At 51.7% G+C, this 24,734-nt stretch overlaps 1 protein-coding gene across 3 annotated transcripts; it reads right to left on the reverse strand.

Annotated features, from left to right (window-relative positions):
• Nucleotides 1-21: 21 nt before the first annotated feature.
• On the reverse strand, nt 22-24,465 carry Slc43a1 (solute carrier family 43 member 1). Of its 3 annotated transcripts, none has more exons than XM_050120312.1 (15): nt 23,615-24,465; nt 22,321-22,487; nt 13,966-14,143; nt 13,813-13,868; nt 13,632-13,708; nt 11,063-11,155; nt 9,330-9,463; nt 8,240-8,418; nt 6,905-7,051; nt 6,760-6,795; nt 6,480-6,633; nt 4,310-4,451; nt 3,800-3,873; nt 2,063-2,186; nt 22-682 (listed from the first exon to the last, which is right to left on the reverse strand). In XM_050120312.1, exons 1-15 carry the CDS (start codon nt 23,851-23,853, stop codon nt 536-538), a joined length of 1,947 nt encoding a protein of 648 aa, XP_049976269.1. In that variant the 5' UTR covers nt 23,854-24,465; the 3' UTR covers nt 22-535. The 3 variants fall into 3 exon arrangements, with proteins under 3 accessions (XP_049976269.1, XP_049976273.1, XP_049976283.1); XM_050120316.1 differs by having other exon boundaries at nt 23,596-23,844; XM_050120326.1 differs by lacking the exon at nt 23,615-24,465 and adding an exon at nt 22,826-23,517.
• Between the last annotated feature and the right edge of the window lie 269 nt (nt 24,466-24,734).

A 24,734-nucleotide genomic window follows, 5' to 3' on the forward strand; every position in this document is an offset into this window, starting at 1 on the left:
GCCGCAGACACACACTGCCAGTCTTTCATTCCCCTTTTAATTTCCTCTAAGACCTGTAAGAAACAGCACCAGGGAGGGACCCGCCCTCCAGCCCTCACCCCCGAGGGGGACACAGCGAGCACATCAGTCTCTCCTGCAGGAGAGGTTGCCTGTGCATGTGCATAAGGGGGAATTTTAGGATAATCTGTTCACCGATCCCGTGAGTCTTCAGAAGGCAGTACCACAGAGGCTCCTGAGACAAATGTGCAGAAAGGGCAGCACCCCCCCCCCTCTGGTTTCCTCCAGTCCAAGAAGATGGCCCAATAACACTGGAATAGACACTGCCTTCCGTTCATAGACAGCTTGCTTTGGAGAATATTTTTAAGAGCTGTTTTTTGTTTTGTTTCCCTTTTTGCAAAGCCCTACAAAAATAGAACTCTCTTAGTATTTATAAATCCTCGGCCCCTTGGCTCCACTCACAGAAAGCTACTGGGGCATTCCCTTTGCTTTATCAAGCCTTGGTTGCTGGTCCTCCGAGTCCCTCAGCCTTGGGAGTCTATGTAGCCACCTTGGAATCATTGAGCACCTTCTGTGGGTCTGGCAAACTGGCGGCATACTGTCTCTGGAGACGGGACCGGTAGTAGAAGAGGTAGGAGGGCAGAAGGAACCCCAGGAACGAGAGAATCAGGAGGCCCAGATTCACCTTTGGAGTGTGGAAAGAAGAACAAAGCCAAATTAGGACTAGCAGGGTGCATCCTCTTCAGGGACCTGCCTGAGGCACCCAACATGGAGGACAGGGCAGCCATATATACTCCAGGTCCAGACCAGAAGAAATGTGGTGAGACCCAGCAGGTAGGTGTGGTGACTCCTTCACCAGCATCTCAGATGGTCGGCAAAGGGGCTGAGGTGAGAACACTGACATCTAGGGGGTGAAAGTCATGCCCCACGATGCCACACTCTCTGGAGTGGAGGAATCTGTGCACCAGAAGCCTGGCTCACTTCCGCTAGTAGGATCCCCCTAGAGTGTCTTTGGCATGGTCAAAGGAACGGGGGGGTGGATATCTAGCCAGCCTGGAGCACAGATGATTTCCCACGCCCAGGACTGTGACTCCCTGACTCATGTGTGACTTTGGGCAAAGACTCTCATCTCAGCTGAGTATCCCCTTCACAGGTCTACTGTGGCAAAGACTAAGTGAGAAGAAAAAGAAGAGGCCGCCATGCTTGGCACAGCAACCGCTCAGCAAGTTGGGGGGAGGGTAACTTGTCACAGTTCTTTCAGAAGAGGGGCCCGCGGTTGGGTGCCCCACAAGCAGAAGTCAGGGTCAGGTGGGTGAGAGCTCTGCAAGGAAGGGCCTTGAAGACCACAGCTGTGCCTCGGTGCCTTGTACAGGAGCAGGCACCTGCCGCTGAGCCTCCCGAGCCTGTTCCCAGAGTACTGAGAGAGAATGACAGCATTGAGTCTGCGTGAATGGGCAGAGGTACCGGAGTGCAGTCCCCAGGGCTATGACCAGGCCAGCACACAACTTAACTGGGACCTAATAAAACAAATCCTGGGACTGGGGAGATATAGCAGTGGAAAAAGCTCTTTCAGCACATAAATGAGGATCAGAGTTCGGATCCCCCGAATCCATAAACATGCTGAGTGGGACGGTGGTCCACTTCTATTCTAGTTCTCTGGAGAAAACTAGGTAACTGGATACCCACATTGCTAAGCTCTGAGTTCAACTAAGAGACCCTGCCTCAATGAATATAAGGGGCAGCGCAGTCAAGGAGTGCTCCCAGTGTCCATCTGGGGCTTCCACACACGTGTGCACACATACACTCAAGCATGAGTATGCTCATGCATGCTTACCACACACATGACAAAACTTTTTGAAAAACGAAACAGAACAAAATCGGACTCTGGGCACCAGATCGAGAGAGAGGCTGACCAGAGGCTGGGAAGATTCTGATGAACAGGCATCCTGACAAGCCCACATTAGGGATCTCCAAGGCACCTGCTGGCCGAGATGCCAGGAGGGGTTCTAGCACATTCCAGCCCCGCCCCTTCCCCAGGACTAGGAAGTGTCCCCTGAGCTCTCACCCAGAAGGGGTCTCCATGCAGAGGTCCCACCATGGCCATGAAGAGCGGCTGCTGCAGCAGAGCAAACACGGCACTGATGAGGGACTGAAGGCCTGTCAGTGTCCCGAAGTGATTGGATGGGAACCTGAGAGGGACAGCCAAGAGTCAGAGGGGCGGGACCCCCTCTCAGCCCCGCACCCACCCTGCTCCCTCCCCAGACATCACTCTGTGTTGGCCGGGAAGAATTCAAGTCTGCATGTACCCTTGGGTCCCTACCCTCCGGGGTCTGTGTCATTTCAGAACCAGCAGGCTGAGTTCAATTACCTACTGTCTGTGTGGTCAACCTCTCTGTGCCCCACTTCCTCCACCAACAGCAGGGAGAGGACAAGCCTTACTGGGTTTTTTATGTTATTCTTTTCATAAATGTTTACTGAGCTTCTCCTACGTGAGACACTGTTCTAAGCACTGGAGAAAAGCATGAACCAGACAGATATCTTGTAGCCCTAGCGGTGGTATAAGCAAGACAAATGCATAGCGTGTTAATCCTAAGGGCTAAGCAGGAAAGCTGAATGGAGAAGTGGAGAACTGTGGGGGTCCAGGGGCTTGCAATGTAGATGAGGCAGCCAGAGACAGTCACACCAAGGACTAATAGATGTGCCCCCGGAGAAGCTGAGGAGGGAAAACTGTAAACCTCGCAGGTAGCTGGAGGAAGAGTCAGACAGGAACATACTTAGGGTTTGTTTACAAGTTGGCTCTTGAAGCTGAAGCCGAGAGACAGGGAGATAGGGAAAGGAAAGGGGCAACAAGACCCTGGGCCCAGATCTTTGGGAACTTTGGCCCAACTCTGGAGCAAGAGGAGACGGGAAACCATAAGTCATGTCAAGAGTGGTGGTCCTACCTAGTGAGCCAGTTCATGTTAAAAGGGGAGTGGGGAGGTGGGCGGTGGTGGCACATGGCTTTAATCCCAGCACTTGGGAGGCAGAGGCAGGAGCATCTCTGAGTTCGAGTCCAGCCTGGTCTACAGAGCGAGATTCATGATGACCAGGGTTACACAGGGAAACCCAGTCTCAAAAACACAAAAACAAACAAAAGGCAAAGCGGGGAAGGCAGCGGCTAAGGCTTGAGATGAGAGTGGGCTGGAGTGTCACCGAGGCAGTCGGGGTCAGGAAAGCAGAGGCAGGACCTGTGAAGGATGGAGCCCAAAGGACGGCAAATACCCTGCAGATGAGTGTCCAGAGAGAAGACCTCAAAGGCAACCAAGAGGCACTGGCTGGGACAATGAAGGAGAGGGCTGCCCTCCGCTGAGACAGCTACAAGGAAGTAGCCAAGCACCCACCCAGAACCTTCCAGGGAAAGGACACCGTGTGACATGATCCGTGCAGAGAACTCTTTCAACAGCACCTTGCAGTTGGCGTGAGGAGAGAAGGAAACCAGCATTGTTCATTGGGATGCTATAAGAAATCTCTACAAGACAGGCCCGGCTCAGGGCCAAAAAGTTCATCAGACCAGACTTTCCCCTTTTCTTTGAGAAAGACATCATAATTTTGGCGTCTCTGTGAATAGACGGTGGGCTCTCTGTGTTCACTGAGCTCCCACCATGAGATACAAAAAACTCCCATGATCACTTTCCCTCCTACAGTCAGAGAAAGGCCAGGAGAAAGACTGCTTTGGAGGAAGTTGTGGCCCTTTCAGCTCTGGCTAAGAATCCCTGACTGTCCAGGCAAAGCTCCAGAAGGCAACATGGTCCATGTGACTCACACGGCAGCATAGAGACCTCCGCAGGCCGAGTGGAAGAAACCACGAACTACGGTGTGCAGGACAAAGGCCACCAACTGAAACCCGAGAGAGAGAGAAGATGGTCAGAAAGATCAGGGAAGAGAGGAGAGGGACATGGGCTTTGCTACCCTGACCCGACCCCCACCAACACAATCTTGACCCAACACCCATCAACATAATCTTGGCCCAACCCCCACCAACATAATCTTGACCCAACACCCACCAACATAATCTTGACCCAACACCCACCAACATAATCTTGGCCCAACCCCCCACCAACATAATCTTGACCCAAACCCCACCAACATAACCTTGGCCCAACCTCCACCAACATAATCTTGACCCATCCTCCACCAACATAATCTACTAGGCTGGCTCCTGGAGAACCCAGAAGCAGACCTGGAAAGGGGATGCTTCTGGAGTATTCAGGCCCTGCTAGAGCATCCCCACCAGGGACACTCTAGAAACAGAAGAGTGGAGGAAAGCAGGTACCTGCAGGCGTAGGTTGCTGATGAGGCAGATGATGCCAAAGCCCACAAGCAGAATGTTGGTCAGGGTGAAGGCATTGATGGCATTGGTGAGCTTTTGGATCTTTCGGTAGCGTGGTCTGGTGAACTTGGTGGTAGTCCCGTCCCTGAAAAGAGCAGGCAAGTCACTGGTTACTGCCTGGAACTCCTGGAAGCTCCTTGGTACCAGCCTGGACCCAATCCCTGCTGGTGTGCCTGCAGAGTTCGGAAAGCAACCACAGCAGAAAACCATTTCTCTGTCTAGAGAGATGACTTGGTCAGGGAAGTGCTTGCCTTGCAAGCATAAGAATCTGAGTTCTAACCCTTAAATCCCATTAAAAAATGATATAGCATACACTTCAATCCTGGCACTCAGGAGGCAAAGGTAGGTGGAGCGCTGTGAATTCAAGGCCAGCCTGGTCTACATGAGTGCTAGCCTGTGTCTAAAAATAAATCTGGGTTGTAGTGGTAGTACCTGAAAACTCACTGTTGGGGAGGTAGAGTAGGTGGGACCCTGGACCTCACTTGCCAGCCAGTCTAGCCTATGGGACAACCTCCAGGGAGAACCTATGCCAAAAACAAAGTCATGGGCAGCACCTGAGGACCAACAGCCAAGGTTGTCCTATGGCCTCCATGAGCAAGTGCACACTCCCTCTGGCCTCCATGTGCAAGTGCACACAAATGCCTGCACACGCACACTTGGAAAAAAGAAAGCTATTTCTTTCTAAGTGTGGTTTCCTCCTGACTAGACAAGCAACAAATGGAGGGGGTGTAAATCTACAGGCCCACCCCCAGAATGCAGGATGTCTAGAAAGAAACCCAGGAATTGGCAGGAAGGTGGAGAAGGTATTCCCCATACCATCTTCCCCATCAGCCTGAACCGAAACAGGTGCCACTCTGGGCACAGCTTGGCATGACTCCCCAGAAATCTTTCAAATCTTTTTGGCATGACCAAGAGCTCTGGGCCGGCTCAGGAAAGAAGGGCAGCAGGCTGGGATGAGTGCAGACTGCCCGTCTGTCTAGGGTGGCCTCTGCAAATGAGCCTTGGCACATCAAGAGCAGAAGGTAGAGAGGGCTGGAGCCTAGGAAACATAAGGGAAGCCACTGGGCCCATCCTCGGGTGCTTTTCTCCTAGTCCCCCTCCCCCACATTCTCAGGGGAAAAAAAGTCAGGAGTTCTGATGTTCAAGACCCAATTTCAGTCTTCAGCCAGCAAGATGCCCATGGTAACCCCGGGCCTTCCTCTACAACACCAGACTCACTCTGTGACCACAGACGATGGCAGGAATGATGGCAGTTACCACTCAGACTGTATCAGAAGACACAACAGCTCTCCCCTTTCTCAGAACTCTGTCAGGAAGCCACCTTCCATACCAAAAGTGTCCCTAATCCAAGCCACATTGGAAGGCCCTGAACTTCATGCCCAGCTACACAAGCAAACCCAGGAGCAGTTCTCCAACCCAGACACAGATGGGTTCGAATGGCTCAGCTCTGGCAGGAAGACAGAACACAACCTCACGAGAAAGCCCAGGTCGGGTCTATCACGCTAGGGAATGCCCAGACTCCATACCCTCAGTGGCCGTAGGGAAGAGTCAACATTTGTTGTTTGGAGACAGGGCTGTGCATTCCACAGCCATGGACAGCTGACAGGCCAATCCTTCCTTTTCCTAGCCTTTGTTTTCTAACAGGGCCTCGCTCTGTAGCCTAAGTAGGCAAAAGATGATGATTTAGCCCAGGATGGCCTCAAATCATAGCAGCCTCCTGCCTCAGCCTCCTGCTTGGATGATGGGCTTGGATGATGGGCATAAGTCAGACAAGCTTAGGAGTGTGAGCTTTAGGACACCAGTTCAGGAGCCTGCTGTGTGGTCTCAGGCTGGTTACTTAGTGGTACATCCCAGGTCTCAGCATCTTCGTCTGCCCATGAGGGTCCATGAGGAACTCACCTTCTAGAGACTGAAATGACGCAAAGTGCCTAGCATCTTCCCAGCCCACACCTAGAGGCATCCTTATGCCAAACAGGCCAAGACTCCTCCAGCCTGTTTCCCTATTTCCCTTTCCAAGCACTCCTGTCTCGGACCACCTAGGAAAATGATGTGGGATGCTATATGCCCAAGCCTGGAGGAAAGGAAAGAGGCTGCCTGGGCTCCTGTGGGTCACCTGGGATCTCCGGAGGAAGCACCTTCACGCAGGGCGCCCTCGGTGGGATCCTCCACGCAGTCCTTGATGCGCCAGTCCATGATGTAGCCAATGAGGGGGCAGGTGAGAAGACACAGCAGCTGCATGACTCCGAAGATGGAGGAGTAGAACTCAACTGGGCAAGAACAGAAGCGGGGGTCAGGACGCCAGCAGCTCAGCTCCCGACCCCCAGCGGAGGGGGACGAGGCTTAAACAGCCTCCCTCTGACCCCCAAGGAATGTGACATGGGACATCTCCCTACCTGTCTCTTCCACCTTTTGTCTTTGCTCGTTCTGCTCTGTGGGGAGAGGACAGGGGTGAAGGAAAGTTGAGCCAACCGGCTCTCCAGTCCCGCCCTCCGCCCCTCCCACCGGCCCCGCCCACGCAGGCTTTCCGAAGAGCCTCACCATGCTCCTGGCCACCAGTCACAAGGAACTCCAGTATCTTGTTCATGGCAGCCATGTAGAATATGACGCGCAGCTGGGTCATACACATGGTGACGAGGCTCCACAGGAAAATGGGGGAGCAGAGGCTCTTGCGAAATGGAACAGACTCTGAGGAGACAGTGGGCTAGCGGTCAAGCCCCCCGGACTTTCTGTTTCCCAGCCTACATGGGTCTAGCGGTGCTAAGACGGTGACTGTGGGACTCTAGAGAGGAACAAGCTTCTTGAGGGACAAAAGGTTGGGGCACACTATCCTGCTAAGCTCCGTGACAGCTTCCGAGGAACACGGTTAGGTGACCTAAAGGCTTCCAACATCTATGAAGCAGCTGCTCTGAGCCACACATGTGACAAGCTTTATTTTACCAAATCAAAATTTTCCCCTTTTTGAGACAGGCTTTTTCCCATATGTTACAGGCGAGGAAACTGCTGCCCAGGCAGATAAATGGTTGGCCTGAGCTCGCAGGACTGAAATAGTAGGGCAACCTGGCTTCTGTCTGTCTGTCTGACTGACTGACTTTTTTGAAACAGGGTTTCTCTGTGTAACAGTCCCGATTGCTTGGAACTCGCTTCGTAGACCAGGCCGGCCTTGAACTCACGGAGCTCCACCTGCCTCTGCCTCCCGAGTGCTGAGATTATAGGCGTGCGCCACCACCCCCTGGCTCAGTCTCCTACTCTTAATCATCCTCCCGTAAGATTGAGTAATGGGGATGATAAATCTTATGACTGCACCCATCCTGCACCATATATATGAAGCGCTTGTATTCCCCATTGAGTCTTCCGGTCCTCATAACTAAGCTCCCTGTTGGGTGATGGTTTCAGAGATGAGGAAGGAGAGGGTGAGGACCAACGTTGACGTCATACAAGGAAAGCAAGACTCAAGCTTGCACTCCAAGGTCCATGCTCCACCCCCAGTCAAGTCACTGAGCCCCAGAGGGAGCTAAAGTACATTTGGAAGTGAACTTCAGGTTGGTGCAGCTCTTCCTATGGCCAGCAGGGGGTGTAGGCATGCCAGACATGGAAGGCACTGTCTCCGGGCTAGGACTTGGTTGGGAGATTGATTATGGCTCAGGGGTGAGCAAAGACTCAGCTGCCTCACAGGTTAGGAGGTTTTCCCTGTGCTGGAAGCTGCTCATACCCTCATCCAGAGGATCCAGCAGGGTACCCCGAATCTGAATTTCCCTGGTCTCATTGAGTTTTGGCTCCCATATCTATATCCACAAAGGGTGTTGTGAAGACCAAGGAGTGTTGAGGATGCACCCTACCTGCCCCCCTAGGCTGGAAACCTGACCAGACACTCACTCTCATGATGTTTTTCTGAAGTTCCAGAGATATCCTGGGATGAAATAAAGGCATCAGCCCCCTCCTCCAGGCTGGGGGCCTTCTGGCTCAGCCGCTGGCCCACAATGGTTACGTGGGTGTAGAAGCGGTCACCTGTGACCTTATGGTCCAAGGCTAGCCCAATGAGTTTGATCTTCTTCCTGCCAACGGTCAGACCAGAGCATATGAGAGCTAGTCATGCAAAGCCAAACTTCAACCGTCCCAGCCTGTCCAAGATAAACACCTCTTTATCTAGACTGACATTCCTAGAAATAAGTTCCGATTGCTACCCCCATCTCTTTGCTCAGAGCCTGGCACCTGCTTATACAGATATCCAGAAACCGAAGGGCAGATGACTGTTTTCCTCTTGGTCTATTTTTATGGAGGAGGTGGCATAGCAGCTTCAGACACCGCCTCAGCCAGGTCCCATCCAAACTTCGCCTCGCCTCTTTTCAAGGCTAGAACCTTTAGCGAGTCAGTTTGTCATTAATGGCGTTAATAACAGCATTTCCAACCCACAGCCAGGACAGCGTATGGCAGATAGTCTATGGCAGATAGCAGGTCTCAATAATGTCAGCTGTGTGACTATTACCTTCTGAGCTAGGTTCTGCAGCACCGCCTCCTGCTATCCGTTAACTGAAAGGGGACTGGAAGAGGCTGGCATGCAGGTTGCCCCCACAAAAAGCAGTATGCTAAATTGGCAGCGTGGCAGTGTGGCAGTGTCTTGTTTGGGTCCATGGGACACTTAACACTAATTCAGGGGTGGGAGTGGGGTCTCCCACTCTGACCTTCTCCTCCAAAGTCAGAGAAGATATTATCCTTAATAACAAAGCACATGTTGACTACCTACTATGGACCAGCTCTACTAAAAAAAAAACACCGGCCAGCCCGTGGATCGGATGTAGAAGCAGAGCTGGGAAGTCTGAGGCCGTTTGCAAAACCGAATTTGAAGTCCAAGTGCAAGGGAAGAGCTGGTTCTATCGATAACATCCTCACTGCCATCAACCCTCTACTGCAGGGGCAGGGGACAGGAATCCAAGTCACACTCCAACCTCCTCTCCCAGCCTCTCACGTGTAATCAACTTCCTCGGGGGCAGGAAAGGCTTCTGCGGGCCAGTTGAGAGCACAGTTCAGAAAGATAAGACAGGCCAGGCCAGACCAAGTGAACATGATGACCATGAAGGACACTCCAGCATCGTAGATCAGCTGTTGGGGAAGGACAGGCCATGGAGGGAGCCAGCTTGCTTGGGCCCCACAGAGGCAGAACCCTTGGAGGACTGGGGCCTCCAAGGTCCCTTCCATCCCATTCCTTATACCCAATGTGCAAACCAAAGCAAGAAACCAAAGCAAGAAATTGAAAGTCAGACCCAGAAAGTCCGATGTCCCATCCCTTCCTTTACCTGAGCTCCACTAAAGGGGTGTGGAATTATCCTTACAAAGCACTGAAGGTGTTCGCCACTCCCTCAACGTGCCTGGGAAATCCCAGTGTTTTTGCCCAAGACTCCTTAGAAATGCTCACTTTTTGCACAAAAATAATGTTTCCTATCATATGCACAGGGAAATCAATGTTCTGGGTTTAGCTAGCACATTTGTCAAATCAAACCTGAGAAGCCTTATCTCACGGCTCCCGAGTGCACACAGGTGCACAGGCTGTAGAGAGGTGGGGTGACCCAGCAAGTTTCTACCCCAGAACAAACAGGTTCTGCACGGGCTGGGATTTAGTTCAGACGGGACAGCCCCTCTGATAAGAGAATTGTTTCCCATTGTCTTCCCTGACAGCCCCCTACTGAGAGCTCAGGTCACTGTGTGGGAGAAACCTCCACTCTTCCTGGAATTTGGGCCTTGTGCCCTTCCTTCTGGGGGCAAGACAAAGCTTCAATAAACAGCACCCCTTCAGCATGTAGGGATAACATAGGACTCCTACGCCCATAAAACTAACAAAATAACTCAAGATCAGCTCTGATCCGGTGGAAAGGATGCTTGGACAAATTTGACCGAGGAGCCGGCCCCAAGCCTCCAGCTCCCAGGCCCATCAGGCTGGCCTGACCAGGACCTACTCTGGCAGACTTGCCTTGTGACCTTAGACCAAGTTACTCGGCCTCTCCAGCAGGGAGATACAGCCCCCTCGATATAAAAGCTCCACTACTCTGCCCCATCCAATTCCGGTGTCGAGGCAAACAGACAGCTCAGGGGATGAAGGAAATGGCTCAGCCGGTAAAGTCTGGGGCTCCATCATACATGTAAAGGCAGAGTGTGTCTGCACACACCTGCAACCCAGCGTGGGCTGCGGCTGCGGTGTGGGAACACACAGACCCCAGAGGGCTTCCTGGCCTGCTAGTCTAGCTGAAACCATAAGCTTTGTTCAGGAGAAATTCTGTCTTAGAAAACAAGACAGAGAGCGAAAGAAGGAGACCCCATATCAACCTCTAGCTGCCACATGCACAAACATGAGTGAGTCCAACTGTAACACACAGACACGCACTCGCACACACATGCACAGACGCGCACACACGCACACACGTACAGACACGCATAAGTGCACACACACACACAGACACGCGCTCACACACACAGGCACACACACATGTACAGGTGTGCGCGCACACACACAGATATGCACACACACAGACGTGCACACACGCACACACACGTGCAGATGTGCACAGACACATGCACAGACGCGCACTCAAACACACGCACACACACAAAAACACACACATACACACACACACACACGCACACGCACGCACGCACACACAGTGAAAGAAGGAAAATGACAGCCCAGCCCTACCAAAGGTTCCATACCTTGATTCCAGGGAACGTGATGGCTGAAGACGCATAGGAACCAATCATGAGGGCCATGAATGTGGATCGCAAGTTCCCGAACATGTTGGGCAGCTGAGGGAGAGGAGCAACTCTGTGAGCTGGTGATACACTAATATTGTGCCAGTCTCTCCTGCCTTAGCACCCCACAGAAAAGCCCGGGGCTCCCGTCTGGCATTCCTCAAAGAGCGCTTCAGGAAGGGCGGCCCCAGAAGACCTACAGAAAAGTCCTTGGGTACCTAAAAGGGTTCCGGAAATATCCCTAGAGAGAAGTTTTAACTTTGTCTATTCCTAGAATTGCCCAGGGTTTTTATCCAGGGGACCCCTTTATTCAGTGACCCCTGGATAACCCCCAAGAGCAGGTGAGAAGAAACCCTGATCTAGGGCAGGAGAGCTCACTGAGTTCAACTCTCAACACACACACGGTGGCTCACAACTGTCCATAATTCCCACTCCAGAGATCTGATAGCCTCTTCTGGCCTCTGCAGGTCACTAGGTAGGCATATGACGCACTGACATGCATGCAGACAAAACATATATGTGACATAAACAAATAAAAAGTTTTTTTTAAGAGAAACACTGATGTAAGCCGACTCGTTTCTAACACGAGAAAACTGTAGCTGTGAAGGGAAGAAGACTCAAGCTCAGCCTTAAAGACTTCCTCCCTGTTCAGGCCCCATCAAGGCTGTGTCTGTGGATAACCCTATCACACAAAGGCGACCTATAATCTTCTCTTGGGTCTTGGGGCCCAAATACCACAGCCTGCAGGCTCTGCTTAGCCAGGATAAATCATGGAAAGACCAGGAAGGCAAGGATGAATTGGTGGGAGCTCTGGTGTCCTAGAACACCCACTAGTAATGAATTAATTGGTGGTGATATGTTCTGCTCACTAACAGTGTGCCAGGCCCTCCAAGAAAGGGAAGGCGAAGTCCTCAAGATCATCTGTATCCTCTTCTCTTAATCCCACTGACTTCCAGGGTTAGGAGACAACATAGCTGGATGGGACCTTAGATGTCATACAGAGGTCACAAGAACAACGGCTCAGTCAAGGAACCTCAAACAGCGATGGGAAGTAAAATATTTAAACAGAGAAAGGAGTTACCTCGATCCCAAGAGACTCCCGTTAGAACAGAGGTTTCGCTAGCGCCCTCTCTCGGCCATGCTCCCTGCCAACGACGCAAGGGAAAGATGCTAGGACTTAGATCCCTGTCCCTCGAAGAGGTTCAGCCTCAGTCTAGCTAACCAAAGGCTCACCCAGGAGGTAGCTGATTGGCCAATTGGCCTTAGGGCCTTAGTTAGCGCCTACTGCTGGTCTGAAACAGCAACAGGTCAGGGTCAGGGCAACAAGCGGAGGGGCGGGGTGTGGCAGGCGCCAGGCCATACCATTGGCTGGAGATGAGGGAATGACCGGAAGAGGAGCGCAGACTGGCTGGCCCTCCAATCCCCTCCACAACCCAGGGCAGGGTCCAGGTCAAGCCTCCGGCTCCAGCCCCAGAAGAGACTTAGAGACCGGAGTCAATTTGCACAGCGGGAAGGGGTTGCTGCACAGAGGGTGGATCGGAAGGGATCAGCTTCCTTGAAAGTTGTGAAATGTGTCCCCAGCTGCAGTTAAAAGCAGCTGCTGGGATGAGAAATTGGGCCAAAACATCCAGTTTGGCCGCATCAGAGATAAACAACCAGAAACGGCCCGACGGGGCCTCTCCTTTCTCACCGCCACCCTGCTAAACTTTTAACCCGTATATCCACAGACATCCACAAATAAATATCCACAGACATCCACAAATAAATACGGTAAAACAAACTCACACAGATACGTGATTGATGGGGTCACACGAAAGCGGGTCAAAACTAGTTAACTATTTGTAAATTCACACGAGTACAACCTCGCACATGCCTGTTTCACACACTCCCCAGAATGTGGCAAAAGGTCCACGCGGCTAAGCTGCTCCTTCAACCCCGCGACCACTTGACCCAGCTGAGTTTTCTTCCCAGTAGTTATGACTGTTGACATGATTTATTAGTGTGCTTGCTTATTCTGTTCCACCCCTTCCTAAGCCCCATATGGAAGCTTCTGGGAGATGAGGACATAGTCCTGTTTGTACTGTAGACTCCGTGCAGGAACAGAGCTCGACCAATGCTCACGGGCTCAGTACACACACAGAGCCTCACCCACGCACAGCTCTGTGCCTCCCGTTAGCTCCCCACCTGCACGGTTTGACACGCAGGCACTTGCTCTGGCTACTAGTCATCCTCTCGCTCGGCAGATTCTACAGTTATTTTTATTTACGCGTATGCGTGTATCTGTGTGTGTGTGCCATGTGTGCGGTCCCTTGGAGACCAGAAGAGGGTTGTCAGTTTCTCTGGTGCTCTACTTAAAGGCAGTTGGGAGCTGCAGGACTTAGGGAGGGCTGGCAACCAAACTCTGGTCTTTTGCAAGAACAGCAAATGGTCTTAACTGCCAATCAGCCTCTCCAGACACCCTTCACTCACATCTAACCCCGCCCACTCCCAGGTGCCTGGATGGCTGCCCGGACGTGTTCGTCATACTCACAGTGAGTGAGGTAAACGTTAGGCAGATGCCAGCAAACCCATTCAGGGATAGTGCCAGGAATATCAACGGAGACAGGACTGGGAAGAGAGAGAGAGAGAAGGACGGATGAGGGCATTTGTGGAGCCATGGCGTCAAAGCCCACCTTGATCCCCACCCATTGTAGAGACGGCAGATGGCTCACCGTTAGTGTCCCGAGAGGCCAAGGCCATAAGGGTGCAGGATGCGGCAAAGCAGGCACTGCAAGGACACAGAAAAGTGCGGTATAACTTATTAGCCTCCCATCCCCTGCATCATCTTTCTGGCCCGGCATCGCCCCACAGTCCAGCCACCTCACCTGCCCACCAAGCGCAGGGGCCGGGGCCCAAAGCGGTCCATGAGAATCCCCAGAGGCAGTGTGGTAGCGCTGAGCAGGAAGGAGCCAATGGTGAAACCCAGATTGAGCATCTTGTCCTGCTGGTCACAGCTCGGCCGCTGGTGCGGTTCATCTTGGGTGGTGTTGGTCCTGTTCTCGGCTGAGGGGGGTATGGGAGGGCTCAGCACGCGCAACAGAAACAGGAAAACAGCCTGGCCCAGGGGTCCTGCCTTCCGATTGAAGCCTCGGCCTGAACTAACCAGGGGTTCCTAGAGTTAATGCGGAGTCCCACACGCTCTGTCTGGGGTGGGAAAAGAGCCCAAGAGTGAGAGCATTTTAGCATCTGGCCTAGAGAGAACCACACACATTCTCAATCCGAGGCTTCAACGAGCTCAGCTGAGAACAAAGTGTGTACCAGGTTGTGATGTCGCTTGGGAGCACCGGTGGAGAACACCCCAAATGAGAAGGCAAAATCAGGGGCTCGTTCTCTAACGCCCGTAACAGGAATGCACATAAAAAGTAGGGGAAGCCTCAATAAGTGATATTGATAGCAACAGCTAGTCCTGTTTAGGATTCAGTATTCAGCATTTACTATCTAGCATTAAACTGTGTTCCAGGCACTGCTCTGCACAGATCCTGTGAGCCACAACAACCTCCCAAGGGTCCATGAATAAAACATCCCATCCCCCACATGATGAGACCAAAGTGCGACCTTCGGGGCCCTTCAGTTGTGAACTTGGGAACTGGGACAAGGTAAAGCAAAGGGCCAGGAGAGGGGACAGAGGGTGACTTGACTTAACTCTGTGCATTGAGCCATGAGGTGGCTGGCTACCTCCAAACTGTTTCTGGGTTGTGCTGCCAGGGGAACAGGGCATTACCTAGGAGACAGGCCAAACAGGATCTCCATTCCCACTGCCCCACTGCCCACCTGACTCCCTCAGTGGGTGCCTCAGGCTCCTTGTCTATTAACAAGGACAAAGAACAAGCAGCCTCAGCTGGAGACAAGGGAGAGAGTTTCTGCACAGTTCCTGGCCCAGGGGAAAGGGCTGAGGCCCATTCCAGAGCTCCAGAAATAGATGACAATGAGGTTGAACACAGACCCACCGGATCACACCCTGAGATTGGAAGTTCTGCAAAGGTTTGAGACAGGGAATGAATGGATGCTGTTTAGAGGGGAGGAGGGCTGTTTGTAGTGACCCATGAATGTAATCCCAGCCCTAAGGAGGGTGAAGCAGGAGGATTGCCTTGCATAGAGAGTTCCAGACCAGCCTAAGCTATGTGTGAGATTCTTCTGAGAGAGAGAGAGAGAGAGAGAGAGAGAGAGAGAGAGAGAGAGAGAGAATATCATTAACTGAAAATACAAACATGTGGTGAGCTCTGTGAAGGGACAGGGCTGTACCTGGGTGCTGGGAAAGAGGGTGGCCCTTGACCCTGACTTCAAGTAACCTCGAGCTGTCAAAGGACCTACAGGTAGCAGTAGGTAATGAGATCTGTGTGTTAGCATAGAAAGGACATAAAGATGGGTCAGATCTGAAGAGCAGGCTACCAGAAAAGGAACTGCCTTGGGCAGTGCCAACTACCTTGGGAGGCTAGGGCCAGGGCTAGGACACCTGGAGGAAGGACTTAGGGGTTCGACCACTCAGGCTTTGAGGTTCACGCTAACCTTCTTCCTTCGCTATCTTTGTGAATGCCACCCACTTCTCCACCGGGTTTGTCCACATGGGTGTATTCTGATTACTCCCCAGCACTGTGTTGGGGCAGAAGGAGAAGTCAGACCAAAGGCCACAAACAGGTGACCACCCCCTGATTCCCTCTCTACCCATGTTTTGGTAGACCTCCAGTAACTTGGGTTGAGCATCATGTTAAAAAGAAATCCAGATTTCTGGTTCATGGGAACTTGGGAGCCTTAGCTGGACATGGTGGGATTCAACCACAGTCCCAGCTACTCAGGAGGCTGAGGCAAGATGGCTGGAGCCCAGGAGTTCTGGACCAATGTGAGCAACATAGTAAAAAGAGAGGAAGAAAGAGAGAGGAGGAAGGGAGAGAAAGCCAGAAAGATCTAGCTGTTGCTGGCCTCCTCTTCCACCAGGACTGTTCTCTTTTGAACAGGTTTATGTCTGTCCCACAGCTCCTGTTTGCTAGCTAGCTACCTCACACTTGCCCTGCTGGCCTCATTTATAACCATCCTCCTGCCCTTACATGGCAGCTGAATCCGTAGCCCCTGAGTTAGACAATTTCATCATCAAATGACAAGTTTCCTCCCATGTAATCCCACAAGTCCGCAGAAAACACCTACTTTGTGCCAGGCCAAAACTGTATCTTTACCACAACCCTAAAAAGTTAATACAGAGGTCTGTATACAGATGATTAGGCTCCCGGAAGCAAAAGTACTCAGCCACCCAGCGGCCTACAGTGACCCAGAGCCAGCAGCACAGATTCGCCACACCACCAAACCAGCTGTCCCAGAGGCCAGCTTGGAATCTTTCCCAAGTATCTTCTAATGCCAGTGAATACGTGTACCTCGCTCCAGATACCCAGCCCAGCAGGCTGCTGACGGCCGCTCAAGGCCCGCTAAGATGTAATTTTTTTTTTCTGGTGTAATCAGCCAGCTTTTTGGGAGTTCAATATGAGCTGGCTCCTGAAGCCCGATCGCTCTGAGTGGCTGGTTAAAGAACGTGCGTCCAGGAGCCGCACAGCAGAATAAGTCTGGCATCCGGTTGCCCCGTTTTCACAGGCGGATGATACATGAGAGGAGGAAGATGAAGGCACCCAGTGAGCGAGTGAGGCTGCTGGGTTGACAACCAAGGGAAAGGAGGTGACCACCTCTACGCTCCAGCTCTTGTTTGCTCCCTGTTAGCTGGGTGACCTACACACAACACAGTTGGCCGTGCACGCAACAGGGCCTTTCAGTTTGGGGTTAGGTAGTATGTGGAATGACTTCTGAGGCTCCAGTGATTAGTTACTTGTGCATTAGAGACATGCATGAATATATGTATTTCTCAAGACTATATATACATATGTGTGTGTATACAACATCAAACCAAAGGTTAGATCACACTTTAAATAACAGTAACTAAGGCACACAGAAACTCCAAAGGGGGTTTGTAAATAAAAATGATCGTGTCTGAGAGACCCTGGGAAATAGATCATGGGTAAGCATGCACCTCTAATTAAATTCTGGCCTCACTAGCTATGCTGTTGAAATCCTCTGAGCCCCGGTCCCACCTCTGAAATGGGGACAATGACCCGAGACCCCTGGATCTGAGGATGGGCTGAGGACCCTGTCTCCTAATCCATGTTTACCTCCTTATGTTATTTTCCTGCTGGTGATGTAGTCACTCCACCAGAATACCTCAGGACGAAGTTCTAGCTGGTTAAGTCTTGTTTACGGAACTGGGAACGTGATGTTGGAGCCAAGGCCTGTGCTCAGTTAGAGATAAGAAGTTTAAAGACAGGCCTGATGCTAAGTGGAGTAAAAGGAGTGGTCCCCTCAGAGTGAGACCCCACCCAGCTAGTCCTGTAGCCTGTGAAAGGAAAAGACCTGAGGGGCCTGACGCCCAAAAAGCACCAAGGAGTCAAAGCCACTGAATGCAAATGTAATTTAAGGAGGGGGCCGGGTTCCAGCCCCAGCAGAGTTTGGCAGCCTCAAGCCCAGGGTTCAAGGATAGTGGTAAATACAGCCCTGAATCGTTCTCTTTTGTTAAGGAAAGTCACTGAGCCCCAGCACAGGCTAGGAAGTCTCTACCTGGGGGCCCAGAGAGAGCATTTCATAAAAGCTATGAAAGGGAAGCCTGGCTGCACTGGAGACCCCAAGCTGTTGGAGATTCCCGAGCCATGGATGGGATGTCTGCCAAGGAAAGCTGCCAACAGGGAGTGGAACCAGCCCAAGACAGAGAAGCAGGATACAGTCAACAAAGAGGGAAGATGACGGGAGATAGGAAGTGCCCTGTGTAAGCGGCATGAGGTTATAGGATTTGGAGTTTGCCCTGCTGGGTTTCAGTCTCGCTCTGGTCCAGTATCTCCTCACCATGCCCCTTGCCTCCTTTTGGGAATGGCAATAAGTATTCTGTGCCATTGAGTGTGGAAGTATGTAATCTTCTTTTCTGAGTTTACAGGGGTTACAGGTAAGAGACTGCCTTGAATCTCAGAAGAGACTTTAAATGTCGAGACTGTTATAGACGACGGGGACTTCTGAAGTTGGACTGAATGCATTTTGTATTATAATGTGGCCCTAAGTCAAGGGAGCAGGCAGCGGAATGTGGTGGTTTGAATGGGAATGGTATTTGGATATTTGCTTCCCTGGAGGTAGATCAGTTTGGGAAGGGTTAGGAGGTGGGTATCTTGGGGTGGACTTAGAGGTTTCAAAAACTCCAACCAGACTTAGCCTGTCTCTCTCTGCCTCCTGCTTGTGGGTCAGAAGTGAGCTCTCAGCTACTGTTCCAATGCCCTGCCTGCCTGCTGCTGGACTCCCCGCCATAATGGCCATGGATTCGCCCTCTTAAACTATAAGCAGGTCCCCAATTAAGGGCTTTCTTTTGTAAGTTACCTTGGTTACGGTGTCTCTTTACAACAATAGAACAGCAACTAAGCCAGCTGGACGCAATCGTCAGCTATTGGTGGTTGGGACATACAAGCTATTTCATGAGGCTCTGTAATGAAGTTCTTTGTTCAGAACGGAAGTGAATCCTCACTCTGTGCCCTCCTCACACACCTAGAGGTATTGAGAGCAGAGCCCACAGCTGCGCACTTGCTAGGGTGCACCCCTTGTTCTCTTCCTTACCAGCTGGGTGACCTTAGGTGAATTGCTTAGCTAGCATCCCCCAGGTGCAGGTTTCTCTCCCCAAAATGGGATTTACAATGAGATCTGAAGACCTAACGGAGAGTAAATATTTTTGCACTGTTTTGTTTTTTTTATTAGTGTGTCGTGAACTGAGATGGCCCTGACTAAATTTTAAGTAACCGTCCCCATTAGCTCCCACCCCAGAGATTAGGGGGAAGGTCCCCAAAACATACAGTGTGACCAAGAAACCCCAAAGCTTGTACTAATATCAACCTCAGTTATGAGCTTGACATTTGCTGAGTTCTTCAACTGTTTGTTAAAGGGCACCTTTTGAGTCGCGTGTTATTCTGCGGCAAGAAAAACAGCAGTTGTGCAGGTGGAGGCCATTACAGAAAATCACGATCAATGAAAACGCAGAGAACAAGCAGCCACGTGCTGCCTCATTTACATCCACCTCACAACCCCTATGCCTAAGGCTCAAGGATCATAATGGAAGCGGGGACAGAGGATTGCAAGGGCCGGAAGAGGAGGAGGATTGCTGTGAGTCTGCATCTCCTAGAGAGGTCAGCGAGGACTCACGATGGGTGAGGCACCAGGAAGCAGAAAGGGGTGCTTCTGATCAGAGCATGAGCAAGACAGAACGGAGGTACGTGCCATCCCATCCACCAGCCTGCAGAGCCCCTGAAACGAGGAGCTGGGGAGAGGCGCTGTCCGCTGCTTTCTAAAAAGGCACAAACCCACTCTGGGAGAAAATGACAAGTGTTCACTTAGTTTACCACAAACAACCAGCCTCAACCACACACCCGCCTTGGAGCAACTCAAAACATCATGTTGGTACCTCATAAGATCAAGGATCTAAACGCAAGAGCCCAAACCACAAAACTAAGAAAACACAGGTGCAGATTTTTGTGACCTTAAATTGAGTCAACAGTTTCTTAAACAGGATGGAGTAGCAGAATAAAAAAAATAGGCAAATAGGACTTTAACAACATTCGAAACAGATACACATACGCAAAAAGAAAAACACCAATGTTTAAAAAGAAAAAAGAAAGAAGTAAAAGAAAACTACATAAACGACTGAGATATATAAAGAACTTGTACAGTTCAATGAGGGAAAGACAGGACTAGGAAGACAGCTCAGTGCTTAGCACACGTAAGGCCCAGAGCCCAAGCTCTAGATAAATAAACAAGCAAATAACACTACTTAGAAACAACCACTATTGGGGATGTGGAGAAACTGGAACCCCTCATACGCTGCTGGTGAGAATTTAAAACGTGGGACTCATTTAGAAACACATTAAGGTCACCTTCATAACCCAGTGAGTCACTCCAAAATAAATACATAGGCACAGGAGTATTAGCCTTCACAACCCAAAAAGTGGAAATAGCCCAGGTGCTTATCAGCTAATAAAGAAAAGTCATCAGTACACATGATGGAGAGTTAGCTATAATTTAAAAAAAAAAAGAGCTTAGCTTGTATGTGGACAAAGAGTGAACCAAGAAGACATTATGCAAAGTGAAAGAAACCAGCCACAAAAACAAGATTCCATTTATAGGAAATGTTCCGAATAGGTATAGCTGGTATTTGTCACAGCCAACCTACAACAAAAAGCAGACAAGTGGTTGCCTGGAGAGAAAACAGGAGGGCTGGTGCTGCTAATGGGCAAAGGGTTGATAAGGTAAATGCTCTAATTTATGGGGTGACTATATGAGACCGAATACTAGAACCTATTGCATTGTATGTTTTGGTTTGGTTTTTAGAGACAGGGTTTCTCTGTGTAGCTTTGGTTGCCCTGGAACTCACTATGTAGACCAGGCTGGCCTCAGACTTACAGAGATCGGTCTGCCCCTGCCTCCCGAGTGCTGGGGTTAAAGGCATGCACTACCACCATCTGGCTTATATTGTATGTCTTAAATGAGGGATTTAGGTATAATTGTAGGCCCTTAAAAGCCTTGGGAGTGGTAGAAATGTAAATATTGGCTGTTGTAATGGATACTGGAATGTATCAATAGTCAAACATCATCAAAATGTACAAGGTAATTTTCAGTAGAGTTAACTTAGTGAAACCCTACTACCTCCAGGTGCAGAAGTCAGGAAGAAGTCAGGTTATAGCAGACATCAAGGCCACCAGGCAATAAGAGAAAGGTTCTCTCTAGTCTCCAGGAAAAACTCAGAAGGATTTGAGTTTGTGGGGTGGTCCTCCATTTCTAAGGTTCCATTTCTAAGGTTCCCTCTCACTGGGTCGTCTCAACCCTCCCAGAATGCCTGTCATCCCACCTCAGTCTTCCTACTCGTCAAGGGATCTACCCTGACTTCCTAGGCTGATGCTAACTCCCTCATCTCCAGTCCCAGCCCTCGGTAATTGGGGCCAACCACAGGGGCAGGGTGCCATACTTGGGTGCAACCCATTGCTTCCTTAGAGATAACTTTGGCAGGGGTGGGGCAGCCTCCACGGTATAGCTGGTGCTGCAAATAAGAACAGATATCACGACCTTCCCACCTCCACCCTTGAGGAGATGGCTTTCAGACCTCCCCCACTCTCAGTATAAGCTATGAGGCATGGATTGAGCTGAGGAACCAGGAGAAGCCAGAAGGACGTTTACAGTTGCCAAGTATTGTTGAGTCTCGCGGCCATCCAACGGGCAGATATTACTAATGTCCCTAGGTAATGGATGCTCAATTTGTAAGGGACTCACTGGTTAAATGAGGTGGAAGCTGGGATCCAAATCCCTTCCATGCTTGCTCTACAACATGGTGGAGGCGGGAAAAGGGACAGAGGGAGACACACCAAACCGCACCCCCACACAGCTCCTTTGCGGAGCACAGCACTCTCCTATCCGGGAAAGAAAAATATCCACAAATATCCATCCACCGAGTCCTAGCCACCAAGTGAGGAGCCACGCCCCATCCCCCACCTCCCGGATGCTGACAGGAAGGCTTTGGCTGCAGTTACTGTTCTCAAAGAGTTTAGGATTCCCACTCCACGAGACCAAGTTGATTGACTAGAAAACCAGAAATCCACCACCGATATCCCTTCTAGAGAAACAGGGCTGTTAACTTTATGCAAATGAGTGATTTGTAAAGCTCGGGACTCCAAGGTCCTGAAAAGGCCAAGAGTGCAGGCCCTTCATTCCCCCGTTTGTGTGCCTCTGCTTGGTCTCATAAGAACTCTCTTATGTGTTGGTGATGTCACTCAATGCTTGCTAGCACGCAAAAGACCTGGGTTTAACTCTTATCCACGTAGGTACAGCACTTCAGAGAATCTACATACTACTCTAGAGACTGGAGGTTGTCAAAGGTAGTCTCGGGACTTGGATGACCAGCAGGACACCGGCATTCAGGGACCACTGAATCAAAGAATCCTAAAGGAGTGGGCACATGAAGTTGGAAGAAGTCAAGAAGTGAGGCTGTCCAATTCCTATTTGCCCAGTGTTCCAGTCTTGGGCAGCACTGCTTTGTCTACGCCTGACCACCTGTCCTTGTTTTCCAACTTCTTACCTCCTCCTACCGTTCCTCGCGGTCCTCATCCCCAATCCCAAACCCTTCTCAGATATACCTGGGCACAGACTGGAATAGAAGCCTTCCTTCTTGAGCATGATCAGCAGGGAGGCCCAGCCCAGGAGCACCGCGGAGAAGAAGAGATTCTCCAGCACAGCGGTGCAAGCCATCCACCAGCGCCTGCCGTACGCCTGCTTCAGCGTGGGGGCCATGGTGGCCGAAACTCTGCAGAGAAACAGAGCGCTGAGAGAAGAAGGGCTTCCTAGCGGCCCTTGAGAAGGGTAATCCATCATGGTGGCTCCCGAGACCCCCGGAGCCAACCCGAGATGGAGCCCTCATGGGGGTCCCATAGAGCCCGGTGCTGCGGAGCTGGCTCCGCGCGCTCTGGCAGTGCCAGGGGCGAACGCGCCACTGGCCCGCAGGGCACTATCAGGAACTAGAAAGAGCGAAGCAACTTCCTGGCGCGCTGCCGGGCTCATCTACCCGGGCCAGAGCGCACAGAGGCCGCTCCTGGAGCCAAACCCCAAGTTCCCAAAGTCTCCCAAAGTCAGCAAGGGGCGGACCGTGCTCTGTAGCCACCGCTGACCCACGCCTAGCCAGCCTCTGGCGCCAGATCGGACTCTCAGAAGCGGGCAGGAGGCGGAAAGGGAAGTCTGGGGCTAGCCCGAGACCCTCTATTCTTGTTACGCCTTTCATTCTACTCCTCCTCTCCAGGGCCCGGGTAGAAAAACTCCTCCCGCTCGCCACAGCCGGCGCTCGTGTCCCTCCGGTCTCCTGGGCCAACCCCAAAGCTGCCACGTGGAGGGAGACCCTGGGCGGGTCCCGTGGCGCCCCTGAGCGCCCCTCACTCCGCCGCGCGCCTGGGAACCCGCCAGCCCTTCGGTCCCGGGGAGAGGGCTGCGGCTCCGGCAGGAAATCCTGTGCCTGCAGACTTTATAAGGACAGTGGCGGAGGATGGGATGGCTGGCGGGCGGGTGTGTTTACCAAAGGGAACGTAGAAATCGGAGTTCGCCCGGGCCGCGGTCGCCACCGCCAACAAGAGAGGCGAGACCCAGGCACGCGGAGAGGGGACACACAGGAAAGAGGAAGGGGAAGGAGACGCTAGCCCCTTCTCCAGAGGGTGGTCAAGCTTCTCATCTGTAAAATGGGGCTTTCGATTCAGTGATTCCCGGGGGTCCCTTCCCAAAGTGACAACTGTGGCTCTAAACAGAGTGGACTAGAAGAATGGTGGGATCGGAGAGAGGGGACAATATGCCCAGTGTCTCAGGTAACGGGCGCTTCGAGGGGACCTGCAAATGTGGCTGGGTAACTTTGAGCTGCACCAACTGCTCACCTGTCCCCGGCAAACTTGCCTTCCGCAGCCGCTGACACCCGGTGTAACGCTGAGCCTCCGCGGCGCTCCCACACTCCGGATCGCCGGAGACCCAGAATCCCAATGCCAAGTCGCATCCACGCGGGGGTCTTCCGGGCGTGCCAGACCCAGCGGGCCTCGGAGCCTGCCGATCTCTCCTCGTCTGCGTCCTCGAAAGAGGCAGTAGACCTGGGAACCGTCCGGGCGCCACAGAGCCGGGAAGCCGGGAAGCCGGGGCATGGACTACCGATCTGCCGAGTTGATTGTATTTACGGGCGTCCAGAGCGGCGCCCCAAGGTGGGGGCGGGGGTTCCCTTCCCTTCCCCTCCCCTTAGGTCGAGTTTCACTCACACGTGACTCGCCTGTTGGTCCCCAGATACTCTTCTTACCCAATTAGACCAGGAAGCCTAAATTTCCACTCTCGACCCCCGCACCTTCTCTGTTGACCCCCTGAACTAACGTTTGCCAGCATTCTCTGTATCTTTGTTCAGAACAACCCAATATTTGACTGAAGTTAGTCTGGATGCTGGGAAAGGCTTGGATGGGGTTTTGAACTGTGAAATTAAGAGGAGTGTTTTCTCTTCAATTTCGAGGCTGCATTTTGAAAACTGACTAACCTGGGATACTCTGGGCCACTTAACCTCTCGGAGCTCAGTTTCCTTCCCTACACAGTGGGATGGCAGGAGAATTTGCCTGCCCGTCAAGAGGAGCTGGAATCAGGATGCCACTGTAATGCTGGGTACACCTGAGCGCAGTTTTAATTGTTACGACTGTTGTCCTTGTTATTTCCCAAGACTCAATGGTCAGGCACTTCTGGTCGACAAGTGATTGATTTTGGTAAATCGTTCATCCCCACCTGGCCTCAAGTTCCTCATCTGTAAAACAGGGAAGGTATTCAGTACCTACGATGACAATGGAGCAGATTAAGGAAACAGTTGTGCTGAAGGAGAGCTTGACGCGGGTCAATCCAGCGCATTAAGTGTACAAAACGAGTAGTTAGGAGGTGGTGGCGCACACCTTTAATCCCTGAACTTGCGAGGCAGAAGTCTCTGAGTTCCTGGCCAGACTGCCTGCTCTACAGAGCCAGTTTCAGGATGGCCAAGGCTATGTAGAGAAACCCT

Source organism: Alexandromys fortis, unplaced genomic scaffold (genome assembly GCF_014885135.2).
Source record: "Alexandromys fortis isolate MF-2015 unplaced genomic scaffold, M_Fortis_MF-2015_v1.1 scaffold_8_1_9099942, whole genome shotgun sequence".
NCBI classification, from domain to species: Eukaryota; Metazoa; Chordata; class Mammalia; order Rodentia; family Cricetidae; genus Alexandromys; species Alexandromys fortis.

Excerpts from the sequence above, each read along its gene's own strand:
- Slc43a1 (XM_050120312.1), bottom strand. The coding sequence starts at position 23,853 with ATGCCCCGGCTTCCCGGCTTCCCGGCTCTGTGGCGCCCGGACGGTTCC. Across the intron at positions 9,464-11,062 it reads TCACGTTCCCTGGAATCAAG|CTGATCTACGATGCTGGAGT; the intron begins GTATGGAACCTT and ends CTTCCCCAACAG. Across the intron at positions 7,052-8,239 it reads TTCAGAAAAACATCATGAGA|AGTCTGTTCCATTTCGCAAG; the intron begins GTGAGTGTCTGG and ends CTGTCTCCTCAG.